The following is a 20911-nucleotide window of genomic DNA, read 5'->3' as shown; positions in this document are numbered from 1 at the left end:
AGATGTTGTATTCAAACTGGTACCAACATACTCGTTGACCATCATATAAAAATTGTGCATTTGAGTGCTATGGAGTGACGGGCCTGCCTTATGTTGCTTGAAGAAACTTTGCAACACCTCTTTTAGATGTTCTGAAGCTAATGTTGCTACTGCTGTTACCTGCTTATTTGCCTTGGGTACTGCAACAGATAACAGAGGCATCCCTGCCATCATCAAAAAAGGCTTTGGGCAAGCTCCCTAAAAACACTTCCTCATAGTGATGAACTTTGTCTTCCCTCTCGTGTGGTGGGATGGCAATTGGCCATTTTTGTAGCATAGGCTTGAAAGCCAGGCAGAAAGCCCTTGGATGGATCTTGCTTGGAAATTAGACAGACCTCAAATCAGAGGCAAAAGGCCCTTGAAATTGTCTCCAAAAAAATGTAAAAACATTTTTTGGCTCTGGGAGGGGAGGGGACCCATGGTGGCTCATCCACTCTAATAAATCTTCAATAGGCTATGGTTGAAAGGAATTGGCCAACACTGTGTGTAAGAAATGGCAAGCATGTCTGGTCTCTTGCTAAAAGATAAAAAAAAAAACTCTAATGGGACTTTGTTGGCAACTGAACAAGTACACACACAAATCAACTTTTTTTAAAAAGCTACAGTATCCCACATCTTTATACATATTAAAACATCCACCACATAACCTGTGTTACTTTAAAAAGAGCTTTAGAGAATATACAGTATATGCATAAAAGTGTCTAGATCACATATCCTGCACTTGCCATTTGTGGTAAACCCAGCTGCAGTCTGCTGTAACATCCAATGTGTTTCGAACAATAACTATAACACATTCTTCATCAGCGAAGATAGTACTACAGTAGTAAGTTGTGATCTGCTCATAAAATCAATGAGATCATCCAACAGGTGGACCCACCAGGCAGGAGAGGACAAGAATGCATGTAGCGGAGCCATCAGGAGACCATGGGGCATTCAGCCATTCTCAGTTATAGGCTTTGTGACTCTTAGGCCCCTTTTCACACTTGTGTGACTCATCCTGCGAGTTGGGACTCCAAAGTCGCATGACAAGTCATACCCCATAATTTCCAATGAGTACCATTCATATCTGTGCGAAGTAGTCCCTGCCCATAGACCTCAAGATTACACAGGCATTGCTTCAAGTTGCGTCAAAATCACATGATTTTTAGGTTGCACTAGTGTGAAAGGAGCCTTAGCCTACTTCTAACCAGACACTGTTGGACCGACAGGAGAGCTGGTTGCAAGCGGATGCTGTGTAGAAGAGACAGCCGACAACAGCTGGGAAGTGACATCACCCATAGACTTACTATGGGACTTTGGATGTTGGCTCATTCTCCTGCACACGCCTACACAAAGAAGCCACCGCTGACAGCTCAGAAATGGACCGGGCCGGATGGGCTGCAGAAAACGTATGTATAGTGATTTTTTCTTTACAGGGTTAGATAGATTAGTTTTAAAATGTGGCTGCCAGGAGCTTTGGGGTTAGTTAGTTTTAGGCTAAACTTCTACTTTAACCGCTTCAGCCCCAGAAGATTCTACCCCCTTCCTGACCAGAGCACTTTTTGCGATTCGGCACTGCATCAATTTAACTGACAATTGTGCAGTCGTGAGATGTTGCACCCAAACAAAATTGACGTCCTTTTTTTCCCAAAAATAGAGCTTTCTTTTGGTGGTATTTGATCACCTCTGCGGTTTTTATTTTTTGCGCTATAAACAAAAAAAGAGCGTCAATTTGAAAAAAAAAAAAACATTATTTTTTACTTTTTGCTATAATAAATATCCCCCAAAAATATATAAAAAAATCTATTTTTTTCTGCAGTTTAGGCAGATATGTATTCTTCTACATATTTTTGGTAAAAAATAACCCGCTATAAGCGTATATGGAATGGTTTGCGCACAATATATAGCATCTACAAAATAGGGGATAGATTTATAGAATTTTTTTTACTAGTAATGGCGGCGATCTGCGATTTTTATCGTGACTGCGACATTATGGAGGACACGGACAATTTTGACACATTTTTGGGACTATTGACATTAATACAGCGATCAGTTACAAGTAAAAATGCATTGATTACTGTAAAAATGCCACTGGCAGTGAAGGGGTTAAGTGTTTCCTAGTCTGTGTTCTAACTGAAGGGGGATGGGGACTGTGCAGGGAATATAACAGATTGTCTGTTCATACAGACGATCTGTTCATCGTAAGATGTCCAGATGTAAGATATGAGCATATGCTGTCAGTGACACAGCTCTTGGGGTACCAATGGAGCATTTCAGAGAACTACATAGCAATGCATATACAGTATGCAGTGTCTGGATGTTAACCTCCCTGGCAGTAATCCCGAGTCTGGCTCAGGTTAGGATTTTACTATCATAAGCGATAACCCCGAGCCAGACTCGGGAACGCATCGCTGGATACAGGGAGAGGTTACTTAGCTTGTCCCCTGGATCCAGTGATGTCCTCCGCGTTGTGTGATCGAGCTGTCCTCCGCTCGATTCACACAGTGTCTGAATGCCGCCGAGCTCCGTTCCCTGCGACGTTACGGCGCACAGGAGCGGAGATCGGTGCCAAAAAAGTTAAAATACACAAAACACACACAGTACTGTAATCTTACAGATTACAGTACTGTATAAAAAAATTACACACCCCCTTTGCCCCTAGTGGTCTGTGCAATGCCCTGCATGAACTTTTATATTATAAATACAGTTTTTTCTGCCTGGAATTTGGAGATTGTCCATAGCAACCAAAAAGTGTCCCTTTATGTCAAAAGTGATTTTAGACCAACTGGAAAACAGCGATAATAAATTAGAATCACTTGCAGAATTGAGCGATAGCGATTCGTGGGGGAAATTCGTCATCAAACACCAAATCTAATGACAGCGACAATTCTGCAAATGAACAAATTTCAGTGTTTTTGGATTTGATTACATTATTGAATAATTTTTATTATATTATAAACTTTATCATACCCGGGATGTCTGCTAGACTCTGGTTTGAACAGATTTAAGAGAGTTATTCCTAAGAATTACAGGACTACAATATAAAATGCCAAATTTCCATGCAAAATAATTGTACCACTTTCAGCACCTAAAACCAGAATGAATCATACCGCCAGGGAGGTTAAGATCCTCTTGTTTCAAGAACAAAGATAAGAGAGTGGGTCCTGTGAGGAGCAGCTGGCCTGCTGCATAATGAACACAGGGAATGCTAGCTTTTCCGCTGATGCCATTCACATAACGCCTTACATGTGGAGGTCGTTATATCAGAACCCTGCCTCTCCACCCCATTCAATCAAAGAACATTTTGTCTTCAGAAAGATGCAAGGAGTTTTGTGAATGGCGCTCTTGCCGAGTAAGCACAGGACCTGGAATACTGCATTAATTCCCTAATTCCACAGATATGGCATATGCATACTTACATTGCTGCAAATCTCCAAATTCATACCTGAAGTTCAGTTTTAAACCCATGTTGCCTCAACCACATTGTCATCTACCACCACCTACCACTAATTTGTCTACTAAAGATCTTGTAAGTTTAAAAAAATATTTTATTGTATTTGGTTTAAACAGTAAATCACAAAGGCCACTACAAGCAATGTGTCACTTTGTCACTGGATCAAATGCGTTGAAACAAAATGGAAGCCCACTACATAGTTTTGGCTTTTAAAATTATAATAATAACTCCCAGAACAGTATATGTTGTTTTTTTAGACACATCAATGATAGTGGTATTGAAAAAAAAAGGTTTCAAAGTCTAGCAGTCCCATTCTCTGCCTGGTTTAATACAGTAGAAATGTAGTTAAATAAACCCCACAGCATTTGTTTTATTGTTACCAGCAATGAAAAAGGGACAGCAAAACTTTGGCACACTTTTTTTTCCTGCCTGGTCTAATATAGTGTAACTGGAGTAGAATAAGCCCCATATAGCAAAGACCTAGTGAGAGTGGACATTGAATAAATGTATCCAAATCTGCAGCATCTATCAAATCTGCAGCATTCACCTGCTTTCTTTTTGGTCTGTATGATGTAAATACAGTATGATAAGCCCCACAGCACAAATAAATTAATAGTAAAAGGGATTTACAACACAGGTAGACAATACTGGTCCATGGCTGACAGATCCTGCCAGTACTTTATTCTAATAACGTAAAACAAAACAATATAAAGTTGGCGCACAAATGAATGGTCTCTTTAAGAGCGTTTGACTATCTCGTGGGATGTTTGTTTATTTAAATAAATGTCCTGTAGATGGTCTCAATGTGCGGCTGTTAACCCATTATGGACTTGGCAAAAAATGGATGCAGCAGAAAAAACGATCAAAAACAGCGCATCAAAGGGACTAGTAGATTGATGTGAAAAAGACTTTAAAATGTCATTTATTAAATGTAAAAAATGAACACAGACATCTGATCCCTGCAGGATCTCAAACACATAGAAAACACCAATCATAAAACGGACAGATGTTTGATAATGAAAAGCTCCTCAGATCTCTCAATTATAACTTTGGAAAGGTCAAAACCAAAGACCAATGTGCACAGCTTTCGAATGCCTAATGAATGCAATCAATCATCTGAAAGAACCCAAAAAGTCAGTGTAAACGAATGGAACAACGTTCCTAGGGACACTCACTTCATAGGTGTTCAATGGGCTGCAGAGCTGATGAGTCCAGTCTGATGACCGAGGGGGAGGTGTTTATTTCAGCTCCATCTGAAGCGTTCGGCTTGGAGGCAGAGGTGTAATGCTGCATGCTAGGTGGTAAGGATCAAGCTTAGTCACCAGATGATATCAGCTGTACACATAGGCAGCTTGGAGAACGCTGCACTGCTTGCAGTGCCGCTTGTCCGAGCGGCTGTGGATCACATGAGAGGCTTGTCACGTGGAAGGCTGTGAAGGGGAAGGTTGCTATGCCGACTCTCCTGCTTACATGTTTCGCGCTCCTGCGCTTTGTCAAAGCTGGAGCGGCATACAGCAACCAGAAAGATAAAGGCATCGGGTAGTGTGTAGGGGCGGGGACTGTCGAAGTCTCTCAGGTTAACCCCTAATGTGTCACTAAGCCTCCTGCAGTTAAAACCTTATTAGACAGGGGTCTGTGTCAGTGAAAGAACTGTTAGAAAACATCTAATAGGAAATGTGGATTGAAACATATGGTTGACACAGTGGTGTAGTGGTTAGCACTCTCACCTAGCAGCAAGCAGGACGCTGGTTCGATTCCCAACCACGCCACCACCCGCCTGGAGCTTGTATGTTCTCCCTGTGCCTGTGTGGGTTTCCATGGGGATATTAAAGGATATACAGAAGGGAGAAGAATGCTATGGATAAAAGGACACTGTAAGTTAAAAAAACTCAAGGGGGGGAAAAAATTGCGGAGACCAAGGGCAAAAAAACAAATTATTTAAAAGATATATTTTAGATATGTTATTAAGTCCTTTCCTATAGGATAGTTAGAATAAATATATATTAGCTACTCTTCGTTCATAAAAATAATATTATGAAGAAAAAAAAAAAAAACATTTTTTTTTTTTTTTTTTTCATTTCTATTTTATTGTATCAATTTTTTTTTTTTTTTTTTTTTTTTTTTTCTTCATAATATTATTTTTATGAACGAAGAGTAGCTAATATATATTTATTCTAACTATCCTATAGGAAAGGACTTAATAACATATCTAAAATATATCTTTTAAATAATTTGTTTTTTTGCCCTTGGTCTCCGCAATTTTTCCCCCCCTTGAGTTTTTTTAACTTACAGTGTCCTTTTATCCATAGCATTCTTCTCCCTTCTGTATATCCTTTAACCACTTGCCGACCGCCGCACGACGATATACGTCGGCAGAATGGCACGGGCAGGCATATTGGCGTATATATAAGTCCATGCCTGCCCGCGGGTGGGGGGCCCGATCGGGCCCCCCCCCGGTGCCTGCGGCGGTCGGCATTCGTTCGGGAGAGATCAGGGATGAGGGGACGGCCATTCATTCATGGCCACCCCCTCGCGATCGCTCTCGACGAATGGAAATCCCCCGTGACATCACTTCCTCTCCTGTAATGTAAACACAGGAGAGGAAGTGATGTATTCTCTCCTCCGTGTCGGTATTTTCCGTTCCGACACGGAGGAGAGCGGATCGGTGAGTTGCACCAACACTCTACACACACAGTAGAACATGCCAGGCACACTCACACCCCCCCTTTACCCCCCGATCACCCCCCCAATTACCCCTGCCCCCCAGTCACAGTGACACCAATGTCATTTTTTTTTTTTTTTTTTTTTTTTTTGCATTGGTGTCATTTGTGACTGTAATAACTGTTAGGGCAGTTAGAGTTAGCCCCCTTTAGTTCTAATGTACCCCCCTAACCCCCCCAATAAAGGTTTAACCCCGTGATCACCCCCCGTCGCCAGTGTCACTAAGGCTGGGTTCACATTGCAGCGGTTTATGAGAACGAATGTGATTCGCACCGCACTGCAGTGCAAATCACATCCGATCTCTGTGCGATTCGAGTTCAGCCATTCGCCGCACCCGCCGCACCCGCCACACCCGCCGCACCCGCCGCAAATTCGCACGGGACCCTTTTTTTGGCCCGCAGCAGAATCGGATCGCATGGGTGTTCACACCATGCGATCCGAGTTTGCAGATCGCACTGCGATATGCGAACTGATCTGGGGGTGTCAGTAACATTTCACTGACACTCCCAGCAGTTCGCATAGGGCAGTGTGAACTGCCGCCGGGAGGCATGCGATGCGGGAACCCGCCGCGGATTCGCGGCGTTTCCGCATCGCTCCAGTGTGAACCCAGCCTAATAAGCGATCATTTTTCTGATCGCCGTATTAGTGTCACAGGTGACGCTAGTTAGGCAGGTAGGTATTTAGGTTCGCCGCAGCTTTTTATAGCGCCAGGGACCCCCATATACTACCGCATAAAGCCCCCTGATTGCCCCCTAGTTAACCCTTTCACCAGTGATCACCATATAACTGTTACAGGTGACGCTGGTTGGTTAGTTATTTTTTTATAGTTTCAGGGCACCCGCCATTTATTACCTAATAAAGGTTTAACCCCCTGATCACCCGGCGGGTGTCATTTGTGACTAATAACTGTTAGGGCAGTTAGGGTTAGCCCCCTTTAGTTCTAAGGTACCCCCCTAACCCCCCCAATAAAGGTTTAACCCCGTGATCACCCCCCGTCGCCAGTGTCACTAAGGCTGGGTTCAGATTGCAGCGGTTTGAGAACGGATGTGATTCGCACCGCACTGCAGTGCAAATCACATCCGATCTCTGTGCGATTCGAGTTCAGCCATTCGCCGCACCCGCCACACCCGCCGCACCCGCCGCAAATTCGCACGGGACCCTTTTTTTGGCCCGCAGCAGAATCGGATCGCATGGGTGTTCACACCATGCGATCCGAGTTTTCAGATCGCACTGCGATATGCGAACTGATCTGGGGGTGTCAGTAACATTTCACTGACACTCCCAGCAGTTCGCATAGGGCAGTGTGAACTGCCGCCGGGAGGCATGCGATGCGGGAACCCGCCGCGCATTCGTGGCGTTCCCGCATCGCTCCAGTGTGAACCCAGCCTAATAAGCGATCGTTTTTCTGATCGCTGTATTAGTGTCACAGGTGACGCTAGTTAGGCAAGTAGGTATTTAGGTTCGCCGCAGCTTTTTATAGCGCCAGGGACCCCCATATACTACCGCATAAAGCCCCCTGATTGCCCCCTAGTTAACCCTTTCACCAGTGATCACCATATAACTGTTACAGGTGACGCTGGTTGGTTAGTTATTTTTTTATAGTTTCAGGGCACCCGCCATTTATTACCTAGTCTCACTAGTGTACCCCTAAATTTAGGGGTGTCTACTTTCCAAAATGGGGTCATTTGGGGGGGGTTTGTGCCATCTTGGCATTTTATGGCCTTCAAAACTGTAACGCCCTTAGAAAGCCTGAAGGCGGTGCTTGGTTTTCGGGGCCCCGTACGCGGCTAGGCTCCCAAAAAGTCCCACATATGTGGTATCCCCGTACTCAGGAGAAGCAGCAGAATTTATTTTGGGGTGTCATTTCACATATGCCCATGGCATGCGTGAGCAATATATCATTTAGTGACAACTTTGTGAAAAAAAAAAAAAAAAAAAAAAAGTTTGTAATTTTCCCGCAACTTGTGGCAAAATATAAAATATTCCATGGACTCAACATGCCTCTCAGCAAATAGCTTGGGGTGTCTACTTTCTAAAATGGGGTCATTTGTGGGGGTTTTGTGCCATCTTGGCATTTTATGGCCTTCAAAACTGTAATAGGTAGTGAGGAGTGAAGTCAAATATTTACGCCCTTAGAAAGCCTGAAGGCGGTGCTTGGTTTTCGGGGCCCCGTACGCGGCTAGGCTCCCAAAAAGTCCCACATATGTGGTATCCCCGTACTCAGGAGAAGCAGCAGAATTTATTTTGGGGTGTCATTTCACATATGCCCATGGCATGTGTGAGCAATATATCATTTAGTGACAACTTTGTGAAAAAAAAAAAAAAAAAAAAAAAGTTTGTAATTTTCCCGCAACTTGTGGCAAAATATAAAATATTCCATGAACTCAACATGCCTCTCAGCAAATAGCTTGGGGTGTCTACTTTCTAAAATGGGGTCATTTGTGGGGGTTTTGTGCCATCTTGGCATTTTATGGCCTTCAAAACTGTAATAGGTAGTGAGAAGTGAACTCAAAAATTTACGCCCTTAGAAAGCCTGAAGGCGGTGCTTGGTTTTCGGGGCCCCGTACGCGGCTAGGCTCCCAAAAAGTCCCACATATGTGGTATCCCCGTACTCAGGAGAAGCAGCAGAATTTATTTTGGGGTGTCATTTCACATACGCCCATAGCATGTGTGAGCAATATATCATTTAGTGACAACTTTGTGTAAAAAAAAAAAAAAAATTTTTTTTTTGTCATTATTCAATCGCTTGAGGCAAAAAAATAAAATATTCAATGGGCTCAACATGCCTCTTATCAATTTCCTTAGGGGGTCTACTTTCCAAAATGGGGTCATTTGGGGGGGTTTTGTACTGCCCTGCCATTTTAGCACCTCAAGAAATGAGATAGGCAGTCGTAAACTAAAAGCTGCGTAAATTCCAGAAAACGTACCTTAGTTTGTAGATGTGACAACTTTTGCGCAAACCAATAAATATACAATTATTGACTTTTTTTTTACCAAAGACATGTGGCTGAATACATTTTGGCCTAAATGTATGACTAAAATTGAGTTTATTGGATTTTTCTAATAACAAAAAGTAGAAAATATCATTTTTTTTCAAAATTTGCGGTCTTTTTACGTTTATATCGCAAAAAATAAAAATCGCAGAGGCAATCAAATACCATCAAAAGAAAGCTCTATTTGTGGGAAGAAAAGGACGCAAATTTTGTTTGGGTACAACATTGCATGACCGCGCAATTACCAGTTAAAGCAGCGCAGTGCCAAAGTGTAAAAAGACCTCTGGTCATTTACCAGCAAAATGGTCCGGTCTTAAAGTGGTTAATATCCCCATGGAAACCCACACAGGCACAGGGAGAACATACAAGCTCCAGGCCGGTGGTGGCGTGGTTGGGAATCGAACCAGCGTCCTGCTTGCTGCTAGGTGAGAGTGCTAACCACTACACCACTGTGTCAACCATATGTTTCAATCCACATTTCCTATTAGATGTTTTCTAACAGTTCTTTCACTGACACAGACCCCTGTCTAATAAGGTTTTAACTGCAGGAGGCTTAGTGACACATTAGGGGTTAACCTGAGAGACTTCGACAGTCCCCGCCCCTACACACTACCCGATGCCTTTATCTTTCTGGTTGCTGTATGCCGCTCCAGCTTTGACAAAGCGCAGGAGCGCGAAACATGTAAGCAGGAGAGTCGGCATAGCAACCTTCCCCTTCACAGCCTTCCACGTGACAAGCCTCTCATGTGATCCACAGCCGCTCGGACAAGCGGCACTGCAAGCAGTGCAGCGTTCTCCAAGCTGCCTATGTGTACAGCTGATATCATCTGGTGACTAAGCTTGATCCTTACCACCTAGCATGCAGCATTACACCTCTGCCTCCAAGCCGAACGCTTCAGATGGAGCTGAAATAAACACCTCCCCCTCGGTCATCAGACTGGACTCATCAGCTCTGCAGCCCATTGAACACCTATGAAGTGAGTGTCCCTAGGAACGTTGTTCCATTCGTTTACACTGACTTTTTGGGTTCTTTCAGATGATTGATTGCATTCATTAGGCATTCGAAAGCTGTGCACATTGGTCTTTGGTTTTGACCTTTCCAAAGTTATAATTGAGAGATCTGAGGAGCTTTTCATTATCAAACATCTGTCCATTTTATGATTGGTGTTTTCTATGTGTTTGAGATCCTGCAGGGATCAGATGTCTGTGTTCATTTTTTACATTTAATAAATGACATTTTAAAGTCTTTTTCACATCAATCTACTAGTCCCTTTGATGCGCTGTTTTTGATCGTGTGTGTTTTTTTTTTTTTTTTTTTTACTTTATTCTAATAACCTGCAAATTATGTAGACTATATCCCACAGTAGCAGAAATCAGTAATTTCCCCAGCCCTCCCAACCCTCGCACACCATCCTGCTAGACCACCAGAGGGGAAAAACTCAATTTATGCAGCGCATTATATATATATATATATATATATATATATATATATATAATGTAAAGCGCTGCATAAATTGGTGGCATTAGTACCTTTAGTACCTGTAATATATATATATATATATGAGTAAAAGAAACTGCGCTAAGGATAAAAATTATATTAAATGGCTGGAGAACTTATTCCCAACCATTAATTTGGAAGCTGCAATTCTCACGTATCACATAAATACAGAAACAAAAATTTGAAAAAATTTGAATGGCGCTACCCACATAATCCTAAGACTATGAAATCAAAAAATGACATACATAAACAGTCAAATCATGTGATAGAATCCTGTGCATATCATAGCACCAAGTGAAAAATGAGTCAAAATCCACTATTAAACTAAAAATCTAAAACATTGTGTCCATGAATTATAGAAATAAACATAAAAAATGGCGATAACTAAGATAAAAAGTATATATACTCAGTCCATAAAGTGCACAAAGTAAACTGGTTGAGAATCAAAAAAAAATACGTTAATAAATCAATATACACAAGTGCACTGTGAAAAAAACTTTCATAAACGTGAAAAAATGATCTTCAAACTCTACGAGCAGAAAACCGTGTTGAATCCACCACCAAACCAGCAGAATTGGACTCTTACCAAATCACCGTGATCCCCCATAACAGAGCATCAAAGAGTGCATGAAATGGATCACAGCTTGGCTCCAAAGGACAGCAGAGACATATAGCGATGCTTGGCAATTACCTCCCGGCCAATCAGACCATCACATAGATAAACATGGTGCATAAAAAATAAAAGTGCTCCAAATAGTGTAAAATCTTACAGATATTTATTAATTAAAAGAAAGTATTGCACTTACAATATAGCAGTTTAGTAAAAGCCTGATGTCTGCTGTGCCGGCCGATGCATGAACAGACAACCCATCCTTCTGGATATACTCAGTCCATAAAGTGCACAAAGTAAACTGGATGGTTGGTTATACAAATGGAGCACGAGGGGATGTCAGTGCATCGCTCTGCCCTACGTGTTTCGTAATAACTTACATCGTCCAGAAGCACAATGACGTAAGTTATTACAAAACACGCAACCAGTTTACTTTGTGCACTTTATGGACTGAGTATATATACTTTTTATCTTAGTTTTCACAATTTTTATGTTTTTTTTCTATAATTCATGGACACAGTGTTTTAGATTTTTAGTTTAATTGTGGATTTTGACTACTTTTTCACTTTCTGCTATGATATGCACAGGATTCTATCACATGATTTGAATGTTTATGTATGTCATATTTTGATTTCATAGTCTTAGGCCGCGTACACACGGGCGGATTGTCTGCCCAACTTAGTCCGCTGAACCGTGTTTCAGCGGACAATCCGCTCGTGTGTGGGCTTCAGCGGACTTTTTCAGCGGACAGTCTGACAGACTAAGTCTTTCGGAATTTCCGTAATTTTGTCCGTCCAAACTTGGTTTTGTCCGTCCAAACTTGGTTTGAGCAGACAGTCCGCTCGTGTGTAGGCAAGTTGGACGGACTAAGTATGGCGCATGCTCAGAAAGGATTTACACGGCCGAAGGTTGCATTGCAGTGTATTGGACGTCGTTTTTCTAGTCCCGTCGTACGTGCTGTGCACGTCATCGCGCAAGCTTTCAGCGGACTGTCTGTTCATCGTGTGTGGTCAAGTCCGTTCATTCAAATGTTGGACGGACTGTCTGTCGGATTGTCTGACGAACTTAGTTGGGCAGACAATCCGCCCGTGTGTACGCTGCCTTAGGATTATTTTTTCTTAGGACAAATTTTTTCTAATTTTTGTTTCTATATATACAGTATATACTGTGTGTGTGTGTGTGTGTGTGTGTGTGTGTGTGTGTATATAATATATATATATATATATATATATACACACACGTGCTTCCACACTTCTTTTATGGCAGAGTGGGTCAGAGGGAGATCTTTCCCTTTTTTCCCACTGACACATAGTAATGCACTGGGGCCCCTACCAGAGATATGGCAGCAAAAAGTGGGTGTGGCAGGATGAGGGGGGATAACTGTTACTGCCATCATTACAAATGCAGACAGGGTGATGATCGCTTAAAATTTCACCATGACCACCATTGCACATGAAGGGGGTTAACTTTCACTGCCACTGGCCACCAATGCAGGGGGGCAGTGGCTGTGAAAGTTAACCCCAATCCCCCAGTCCTGCATTAGTAATGGCAGTGAAAGGTAACACCCCACTCCTACATCCAATGGCAATGAATCACAGTCACAATCACAGCCCTCTTTTCCATTATGATCACTTACAGTACATGGTCACTGGCTCCTGTGCCCTTCTCTCCAGGCCAGGACTTTGCTTGTACTGGGGCAGAGATAGCTCCACCCACATGGGCTTTTTTACTAGAGAATAGGTGTAGGAACTCAACAATGACCCCACCCCACCACTCACCATCAACATCACCACCATCCTCCTCCCCACGGAGAAACAGCATGCTGCGTCAAATGGTAGGTGTGGCCAAATTGCACTAACTGTAGGCAAGGATCTTATTGTGGTGCAGTGCAGTGCAAAGTTCAGCAGTGCATTATGCATAAAGTGCAGTGTTCAGGGATGAGCTATGTACAGAATGCAGAGTTGGAGTGTGCTACTTACTGAGTGCCGGGTTCAGGAATGCATTAACCACTTGCCTACAGGGCACGTACACCCCCTTCCTGCACAGGCCATTTTTCAGTGCTGTCGTACTTTGAATGACAATTGCGCGGTAATGCTACACTGTACCCAAACTCATTTTCTTATCATTTTGTTCACACAAATAAAGCTTTCTTTTGGTGGTATTTAATCACTGCTGGGGTTTTTTTTTTTTTTTACTACACAGCCGATCCCATGGTTAAAGAGCTGCGGAAGTGGATCTTTACAGAGATCGGGGTCAAGCCATGTCCTAGCAACACAGCGTTGGGGCATGCGAGAGAGGCCGTTCTGGGATGCAGTCATATGAGGCCCGGAACGAGAGTCACACCGACCCGCCCTTATTTGACAGTGGGTGGGCAGCAACTAGTTATATATGGAGTGCAGGGCTTGTGGAGAGTGATACGCATAGTGTGCATGGTTCAGAGATACACTGTGTGCAGAGTTCAGTAGTGCGATATGCACAGAGTTCAGGGGTGCATTGTGTACAAGGTTCTGTGTTATGGGCTGATTCTAGGGTTATGAGATGGCACTACATACAGAGGAGTACTGGGTTCTGCAGTGTGTTACATTCAGAGTGCAGGGTTGAGGATTGCACTACGTACAAAGTCCAGGAGTTGCGCTATGTACTGAATGCAGAGTTCAGGAGTGCATATCTCACAGGCCAGTTTACAACCCCCCTCCTTCCCCCCAATACAGAGCTCTCCCCTCAAATTTCTCTAATTTCTCCCCAAATTTCTCCCCAAGAAAAGGATATTTTCTTTCAGTATAGAGCTCTCTTGCACTTCCAGTACAGAGCTCTCTTCTCCTCCCTGTCCAGTACAGAGCTCCTTCAGCTCCCCTCTCGCCCACAGAAAAGAATCTACAACTTACAGTGGGAGGTCAGGCTGCTGGTTTGATCTTCTGGAGATGCTGCGGGCCTGAGGCTAGAACTCCTCTTCTGCTGTATATGCAAAGCAAGGAGGGTTTTGTGTGTGCCAATGCAAGGGCCAGCACTTCAGGTGGAAGAAGTTCCTACTTAAAAAAAAAAGCTCTGCCAGCCACAGTGCAGTATTCCTCTCTGTGCTAGGCTCTGGTACAGTGGAGGGGGTTCCAACACATGCTGCCACTCTGCAGGTTGGGTGCTTCATCACTCCTTTCTGTGCGGAGTGCTGGAACACAGAGGGTTCCAGTGCCCGGCCCCCTCCCCAGCCACTCTATGTATTTTGCATGGAGTATTAGGCGTGCGCATGGGGATAACCCGTGTGCACACCTATGCATTCCAGGACTGCCTATAGGAACAAAAAATGTAATACAATTAATTACCTCTTCAGCTTCAATAGTGCTATATCTGCATTTGATGGTTCCAAAAACAGCTTTTCAACATCTCTGACTTGCTTGGATGGTTCATTGCTTACTTCTTTATGGATTCCAAGATGTATTTTGTAATATGCTGGTTTGCTGGAACTGTATAACAAAAAGTATACAAGAGTTTATTCATTAACAATGTACTGTATTATTCTGATATGATGAATAATATAAGTTGTCATTTATTTGAAATAATGACCATTATGTATGCACGGCATCAATCATCCTTGTTCATCCTTGTATACAAACCCCTAAATAGTGTTTGCCAAATCAGTCTCTCGATGACAACAAGCAGTGCACTTTTTCCAGACATTCAAGCAGCATCACAAGCCTATTTAGTAACAATTTTAAAATTGGTGTGCAGACCATTTCAGTTGTGACTTATTGAAAAATTAAACATAAGCTACCTCAAATTATTTGAATCATATTCCCAGTGCGATTAACTAACTAATATTCGTTCCCTTCATGCTGAGCCCTAAACTGTTCAAGTTTCAACACCCAAAAGATGTTGCCGTGTGAGGCTCAGAGTGTAAGACCCCTTTCACACTGAGGGCGTTTTGCAGGCGCTATAGCATTAAAAGTAGCGCCTACAATCCGCCCTCAAACAGCTGTTCTATTGTCTCCAGTGTGAAAGCCCTGCACTGGCAGGGCGTCAGAAAAAGTCCTGCCAGCAGCTTCTTTGGAGCGGTGTGTTTACCGATCCTTTACTGCATTGAAATCAATGGGGCAGCGTGGCTATACCGCCAGCAAAACGCCGCTATTGCGCTGCATTGCGGCAGGTTTTAACCCTTTCTCAGCCGCTAGCGGGGGCTAAAATTAGCGGCATTTTACTGCTGACGCTATGGGTGGCACAGTGTGAAAGGGGTCTAAGAGTGACATAGGCAATCATTTCTCTTGCATGTAGTGTTCCAAAACTCACACAAATGACTGTACAAGTGTGGGATTATATCCCCTGATGGCATTTTAGGTCAAGGCTTTATGCCTATGTAATTCATGCTGGAAGAAGTAAAATTAGTCCTTGCTTGCTCCCTGGCTTGCGAGACTAAAACAAAGTTAGAGGATAAGTTCACCTTTCATAACATGTTGCATGTTACACCCAGCGTAACATGCAACATGTTATGAAAAGACCGGCTCCCACTGCCCCCCGCTACAATTTAAAAAAACGCAGCCATGTGGGGCTCCTAAGTGTTCTGTGAATGGAAAACTACAAGTCCCGACAAGCTTAGCGGCTGTCGGCTTGTAATTTTCAATGAAATGCCACTGCGCTGTCCACTGATTCTTTCTGGCAGTGTGCATCGACCTGCTCGTACAAGGTATGAGCAAGCTGATACGCTGAAAGGTCTGCAGGAGACCTGCATGGCATCAGTGATCTGCTGATCGCTGGTGAAAGTCTTTATAGGGTCCTGCAACAAAAAATAAAAAATGCACATTTGTTTACCTGCAAACAAAATGTGCAGTTATTATTTTTTGTCAAAAGCTGAACTTAACTTTTAAATAGTTCTACATGGGGCATATGAAGGTTTTACAAATATACATGGTTGGTTGAATAAAGGCACCAGTCCATCCAGTTCAACCTGAGTGTGTGTGCTTCCATATCCCTGTACAAGAAACACATTTAATCATCTTTTTTTTTATTTTTTTATTTATCAACACTCTGTGCTGACACCACCAACTGTGGAAGGTAGTTTCACATCCTTATACGTCTAATGCCGCATACACACGGCCAGACTTTTCAACGGACTTGGTCCGGCGGACAATCCGATGGACTTTGCAGCTGATATCCGCCGGACTTTCAAACAAACGGACTTGGCGACACACGATCACTACAAAAGTCCAACGGATTTGAACGTGATGATGTAGAATAAGGAAGTTCATAGCCAATAGCTGCCCTAGCGTCAGTTTTTGTCCGCTGGACTAGCACACAGATGAACGGTTTGTCCGCTAAAAGTCTGGCGGACAAATTTGAAGCCAGTCTTACTTCTAGGTCCGCCGGACTTTTGGGAAGAAAAAGCCCACGCATGATCGAATTGTCTGACGGACTCTGGTCCACCGGAAAGTCCGATCTTGTGTACGCGGCAGAACAGTAAAGATCCCTTTACACAGTTTGAGATCCCTTTACACAGTTTGAGATTGAACCGCTTCTTATGTCACTGGTATGGCCACATGTCTTTTCTAGAGACCTTAGGTTAAATAGTTTCCTTCCAATGCTAGCGTAACCATTCACAGATATTTGTATATTGCGATCATATTTCCTCTTAAGGCTCCATGCAACCTGGCTTAAAAATTGCTGCTATTACAGGAGTTTTGTATGCTGCCTGTAGAAGCAGCTCAATGTTATCCTATGTGTCCATGCACATTAGGATGATTACATGTATATTTTAAGCTCAGCAATTAGAGGCAGGAAAGAAAACCCTTCTGGTTTGCTTTTCTGATTGGAGCTTTTTGGCAGAAAAAACGCAAAACTCCTCTTAACTCGCTTAAGCTATGTACAATAACGTACTAAGAATTTACTTCTTAGGCTACATGCACGCTGGGTGTTTAATCCCTGTGTTTGTCAATTCCCAACGATTCCAGCTGCCTGGGAAGCATAGATACACCCCCGCTTCCAGCAACCTGTTAATATTTTTGACAGGCTGAAATATGCATTGAAAGAACGTTACACTGAATAATACTTGTGTTTAGGGCTATATGTGTTTAGGGTCATATGCCCAGAATGCTGAATTTTTGTATGATCCTGAATGCATATGACCGTACCACTCGGTGCAGCACCCAGCCAATGCGTATTTCGGCCTGTTATAGAATTTTGACAGGCTGCTGGCAGCAGTGTGGGACACTGCACCAGTGCCTCCCAGGCACTCAAAGACCAACCCATGTGACATATACCATGTGACACCGCCCCATTGTCACTATATAAGTGACCGCACAGCGCGGCCCTGGCATTCCGGCCGGAGAGCTCGTCGAGTCAACATCTCCAGGAGAAGAAGAAGAACAACAAGAAGAAGAACAAGAACGGAAGGCGGCGGCGGCGGCGGCGGCGGCGACGACAGCGGCGACAGAAGACCGGGCCACCGCCTGTAAAAGAGCTACAAGAAGGCGCGGTGGCCCGGCAGAAGAACCGAAGGCGGCGACAGAAGAACGGAAGGCAGCGGCGACAGAAGACCGGGCCACCGCCTGTAAAAGAGCTACAAGAAGGCGCGGTGGCCCGGCAGAAGAACCGAAGAGGGGGACAAGACCCCCGAAGTCGGGAGAAGAGGCCGGCGGCGGGGAGGAAGAAAGCCGGACTCCTCCGCTAGTAAAAGAGCTACACACAGGTAGCGGAGGAGTCCGGCGAGAAGACCCCCGAAGGCGGAAGACCCCCCGGAGCTGTGCAATAAAATATTTTTTCCCTGTGTTGTGTTTTTTTTTGTACTTTATTTCACAGGTGAATGGGTAGGGGTACATTGTACCCCATACTCATTCACATAGGGTGGGGGGCCGGTATCCGGGGGCCCCCTTCTTAAAGGGGGCTCCCGGATTCCGATAAGCCCCCCGCCCGCAGACCCCGACAACCAACGGCCAGGGTTGTCGGGAAGAGGCCCTTGTCCTCATCAACATGGGGACAAGGTGCTTTGGGGTGGGGGGCCGCGCGGCCCCCCCTTCCCCAAGGCACCCCCCCATGTTGAGGGCACGCGGCCTGGTACGGCTCAGGAGGGGGGGCGCGCTCGCTCGCCCCCCTTTCCTGGCCGGCCGGGTAGCGTGCTCGGACAAGGGTCTGGTGTGGACTTTGGGGGAACCCTCACGCCGATTTTTTTCGGCGTTGGGGTTCCCCTTTAAGCCCATTCCAGGCGGCGGAGCCCGCGACGTCTCCTTCGCGGGCCCCGCCTACCTGTACACGCGCTCTAAATGGGCGGATTTGCCTCCTCCTTACGTGGGCGAGTCCGTTCATTTCAAAAGTTGAGCGAACTGTTTGGCAAACAGTTTGCTGAAACAGTCCGCTCGTGTGTGGGCAAGTCCGCTCATGCAAATTTTGAGCGGACTGTTTGCCGAAACTGTTTGACGAACAAGGTTGGGCAAACAGTCCGCGCGTGTGTACGCGGCCTAAGTGTAGTATTAAAAGGCACAATTTTATGCAAAAATTAAACAACACTGACAGAATGTAAGTTACCACACGCAGGTTCTTTAAAGAACTCTAGGGCTGCCGCCAGGGCAGGACTTAGGGTGGTCGGGGCCCCTGGGCTTGAGTCACTTTTGGGCCCTACCTTCTTCTTGCAGCCTTATCAGTGTCCATCTGCAGCCTTGTCAGTGTCATTGCAGCCTTGTCAGTGTAGCCTTGTCATTTGCAGCCTTGCCCCCAGTGTCATTTGCAGCCTTGTCATTGCAGTCTTGAAGTTTAAAAATGGCGCCGCCGAGATACAGAGTCCTGTGTATCTCGGCGGCTCTCAGCGGCTCTCGGGTCCTCTCGCAGTCCCAAGCGGAGTCAAGAGTAGCTGAGTGTACTCGGCTCACAGGCACAGACATCCAAACTGGGGATCAGCTCCAGCGTGTTCGCACACTCCACGTGCATAGCCCGCCAGGAAGTCGACGCAGCGCTGCACTAATCACAGGCAGTGAGACATTGTCCCAATGTGTGCTGCCCTGACTTCCTGGCAGGCTCTGCACGTAGAGTGTGCGAACACGCCTGAGCTCATCCCTAATGCCAACCTGCAACAACTCATTTCAGGGAGGTGACGGAACAAGACCCCCCCTCCCCCCCACATGACACATTAGTATATGTGTGAACATTTTCTGTGTATGTGTGTATAATGTCACACATATACACCTCATATCGCTCACATACAGCCTATGTAGGCTGTGTGTGTGAGTGATGTGAGTTATATATATGTGTAAAGCCCCTTACACACTATCAGATTTTCTGCTGATTTTTGTCTTCAGATTTACCAAAACCATGTAGTGCAAGGGCCGGCCTGATTGCATACAAATTGAAACTCCTAAGGTTTGACCTCATATTATATGGTTTTGGTAAATCTGAAGGAAAAAAAAATCAGCAGAAAATCTGATCGTGTGTATGGGGCTTTAGACACACTACAGGAGATGGTCAGAGACTGCAGACCCATTACAAGAGATGGTCAGAGACTGCAGACCTGGTACAAGAGATGGTCAGAGACTGCAGACATGGTACAAGAGATGGTCAGAGACTGCAGACATGGTACAAGAGATGGTCAGAGACTGCAGACATGATACAAGAGATGGTCAGAGACTGCAGACCCGGTACAAGAGATGGTCAGAGACTGCAGACATAGTACAAGATATGGTCAGAGACTGCAGACATAGTACAAGAGATGGTCAGAGACTGCAGACGCGTTACAAGAGATGGTCAGAGACTGCAGACCCGGTACAAGAGATGGTCAGAGACTGCAGGCATAGTACAAGAGATGGTCAGAGACTGCAGGCATAGTACAAGAGATGGTCAGAGACTGCAGACATAGTACAAGAGATGGTCAGAGACTGCAGACATAGTACAAGAGATGGTCAGAGACTGCAGACCTGATACAAGAGATGGACAGAGACTGCAGACCCGGTACATGGGATGTTCAGAGACTGCAGATATGGTTGAACTCAGTGTACATATATATATATAGTGTTGCAGGGCTGTGACACTCTATTTAACCCGGTTCTGCAAGATCAAGTCAGTAATTCTTCTTTGAAAAGTGCAACCAAGTGACAAGGCAGCAGCACATTTAATTTCCAAAATACATTTTTTTTACAAACAGTGATCTGGTCAGGATTAGGGGAGGACAGTGAACAGTTAATGGGTCTGTGAAACTTCTAGCCTGAATCAGCAGGAAATCCTTTACAAAAACATCAAACTGTGCAGCACACACAGAGCTCTGGCTAAATAGCTGAGCTGAAATGGTTAACAGCCAGCCATGTGTGACCCGACACTAGACACAGAATGCTGGTGGGCTGCAGGGTCTTCCAGAGATCTGATCACAGTGTGCAGCTATAAAGAAAAAACAAAAGATTACAGAGGGAGGGGGAGGCTGATCAGTAAAATTGCACTGCCTGAAGACATACATTTCTGGAAGACACTGACTGGCCAGCATTACATGTGACTGTGCAGGGCTCTCCACCATCTTCTTCCCATTCAGCCAGAATGATGTGTGTGCTCAGTGCTGCGGGATCTTCCTATCCATACCTTCCTCTTCTATGTCCTCCTGGGGCTTCAGGTACCGTGTATCTCCCTCCCAGCATCCCCATTCAGAACTTGTGTAGTTAAAT

The 20911-nt window shown here is 44.6% G+C and overlaps 1 protein-coding gene across 1 annotated transcript in view; it reads right to left on the bottom strand.

Annotated features, from left to right (window-relative positions):
• Positions 1 to 20911, bottom strand: part of LOC143987713 (plasminogen-like) — a 142512-nt gene that overhangs the window by 13370 nt on the left and 108231 nt on the right. The window contains exon 16 of the mRNA XM_077486671.1: positions 14612 to 14752. Within this exon, the coding sequence (XP_077342797.1) occupies positions 14612 to 14752 (141 nt within the window). The remainder of the gene's footprint in view (positions 1 to 14611; positions 14753 to 20911) is intronic.

This window comes from Lithobates pipiens, unplaced genomic scaffold (genome assembly GCF_037356315.1).
Source record: "Lithobates pipiens isolate NorthernLeopardFrog02 unplaced genomic scaffold, aLitPip1_a1.2 Scaffold_18, whole genome shotgun sequence".
Taxonomy (NCBI): Eukaryota; Metazoa; Chordata; class Amphibia; order Anura; family Ranidae; genus Lithobates; species Lithobates pipiens.
The sequence above is the reverse complement of the archived record's forward strand: the minus strand, read 5'-3'. Positions and strand labels throughout refer to the sequence as shown.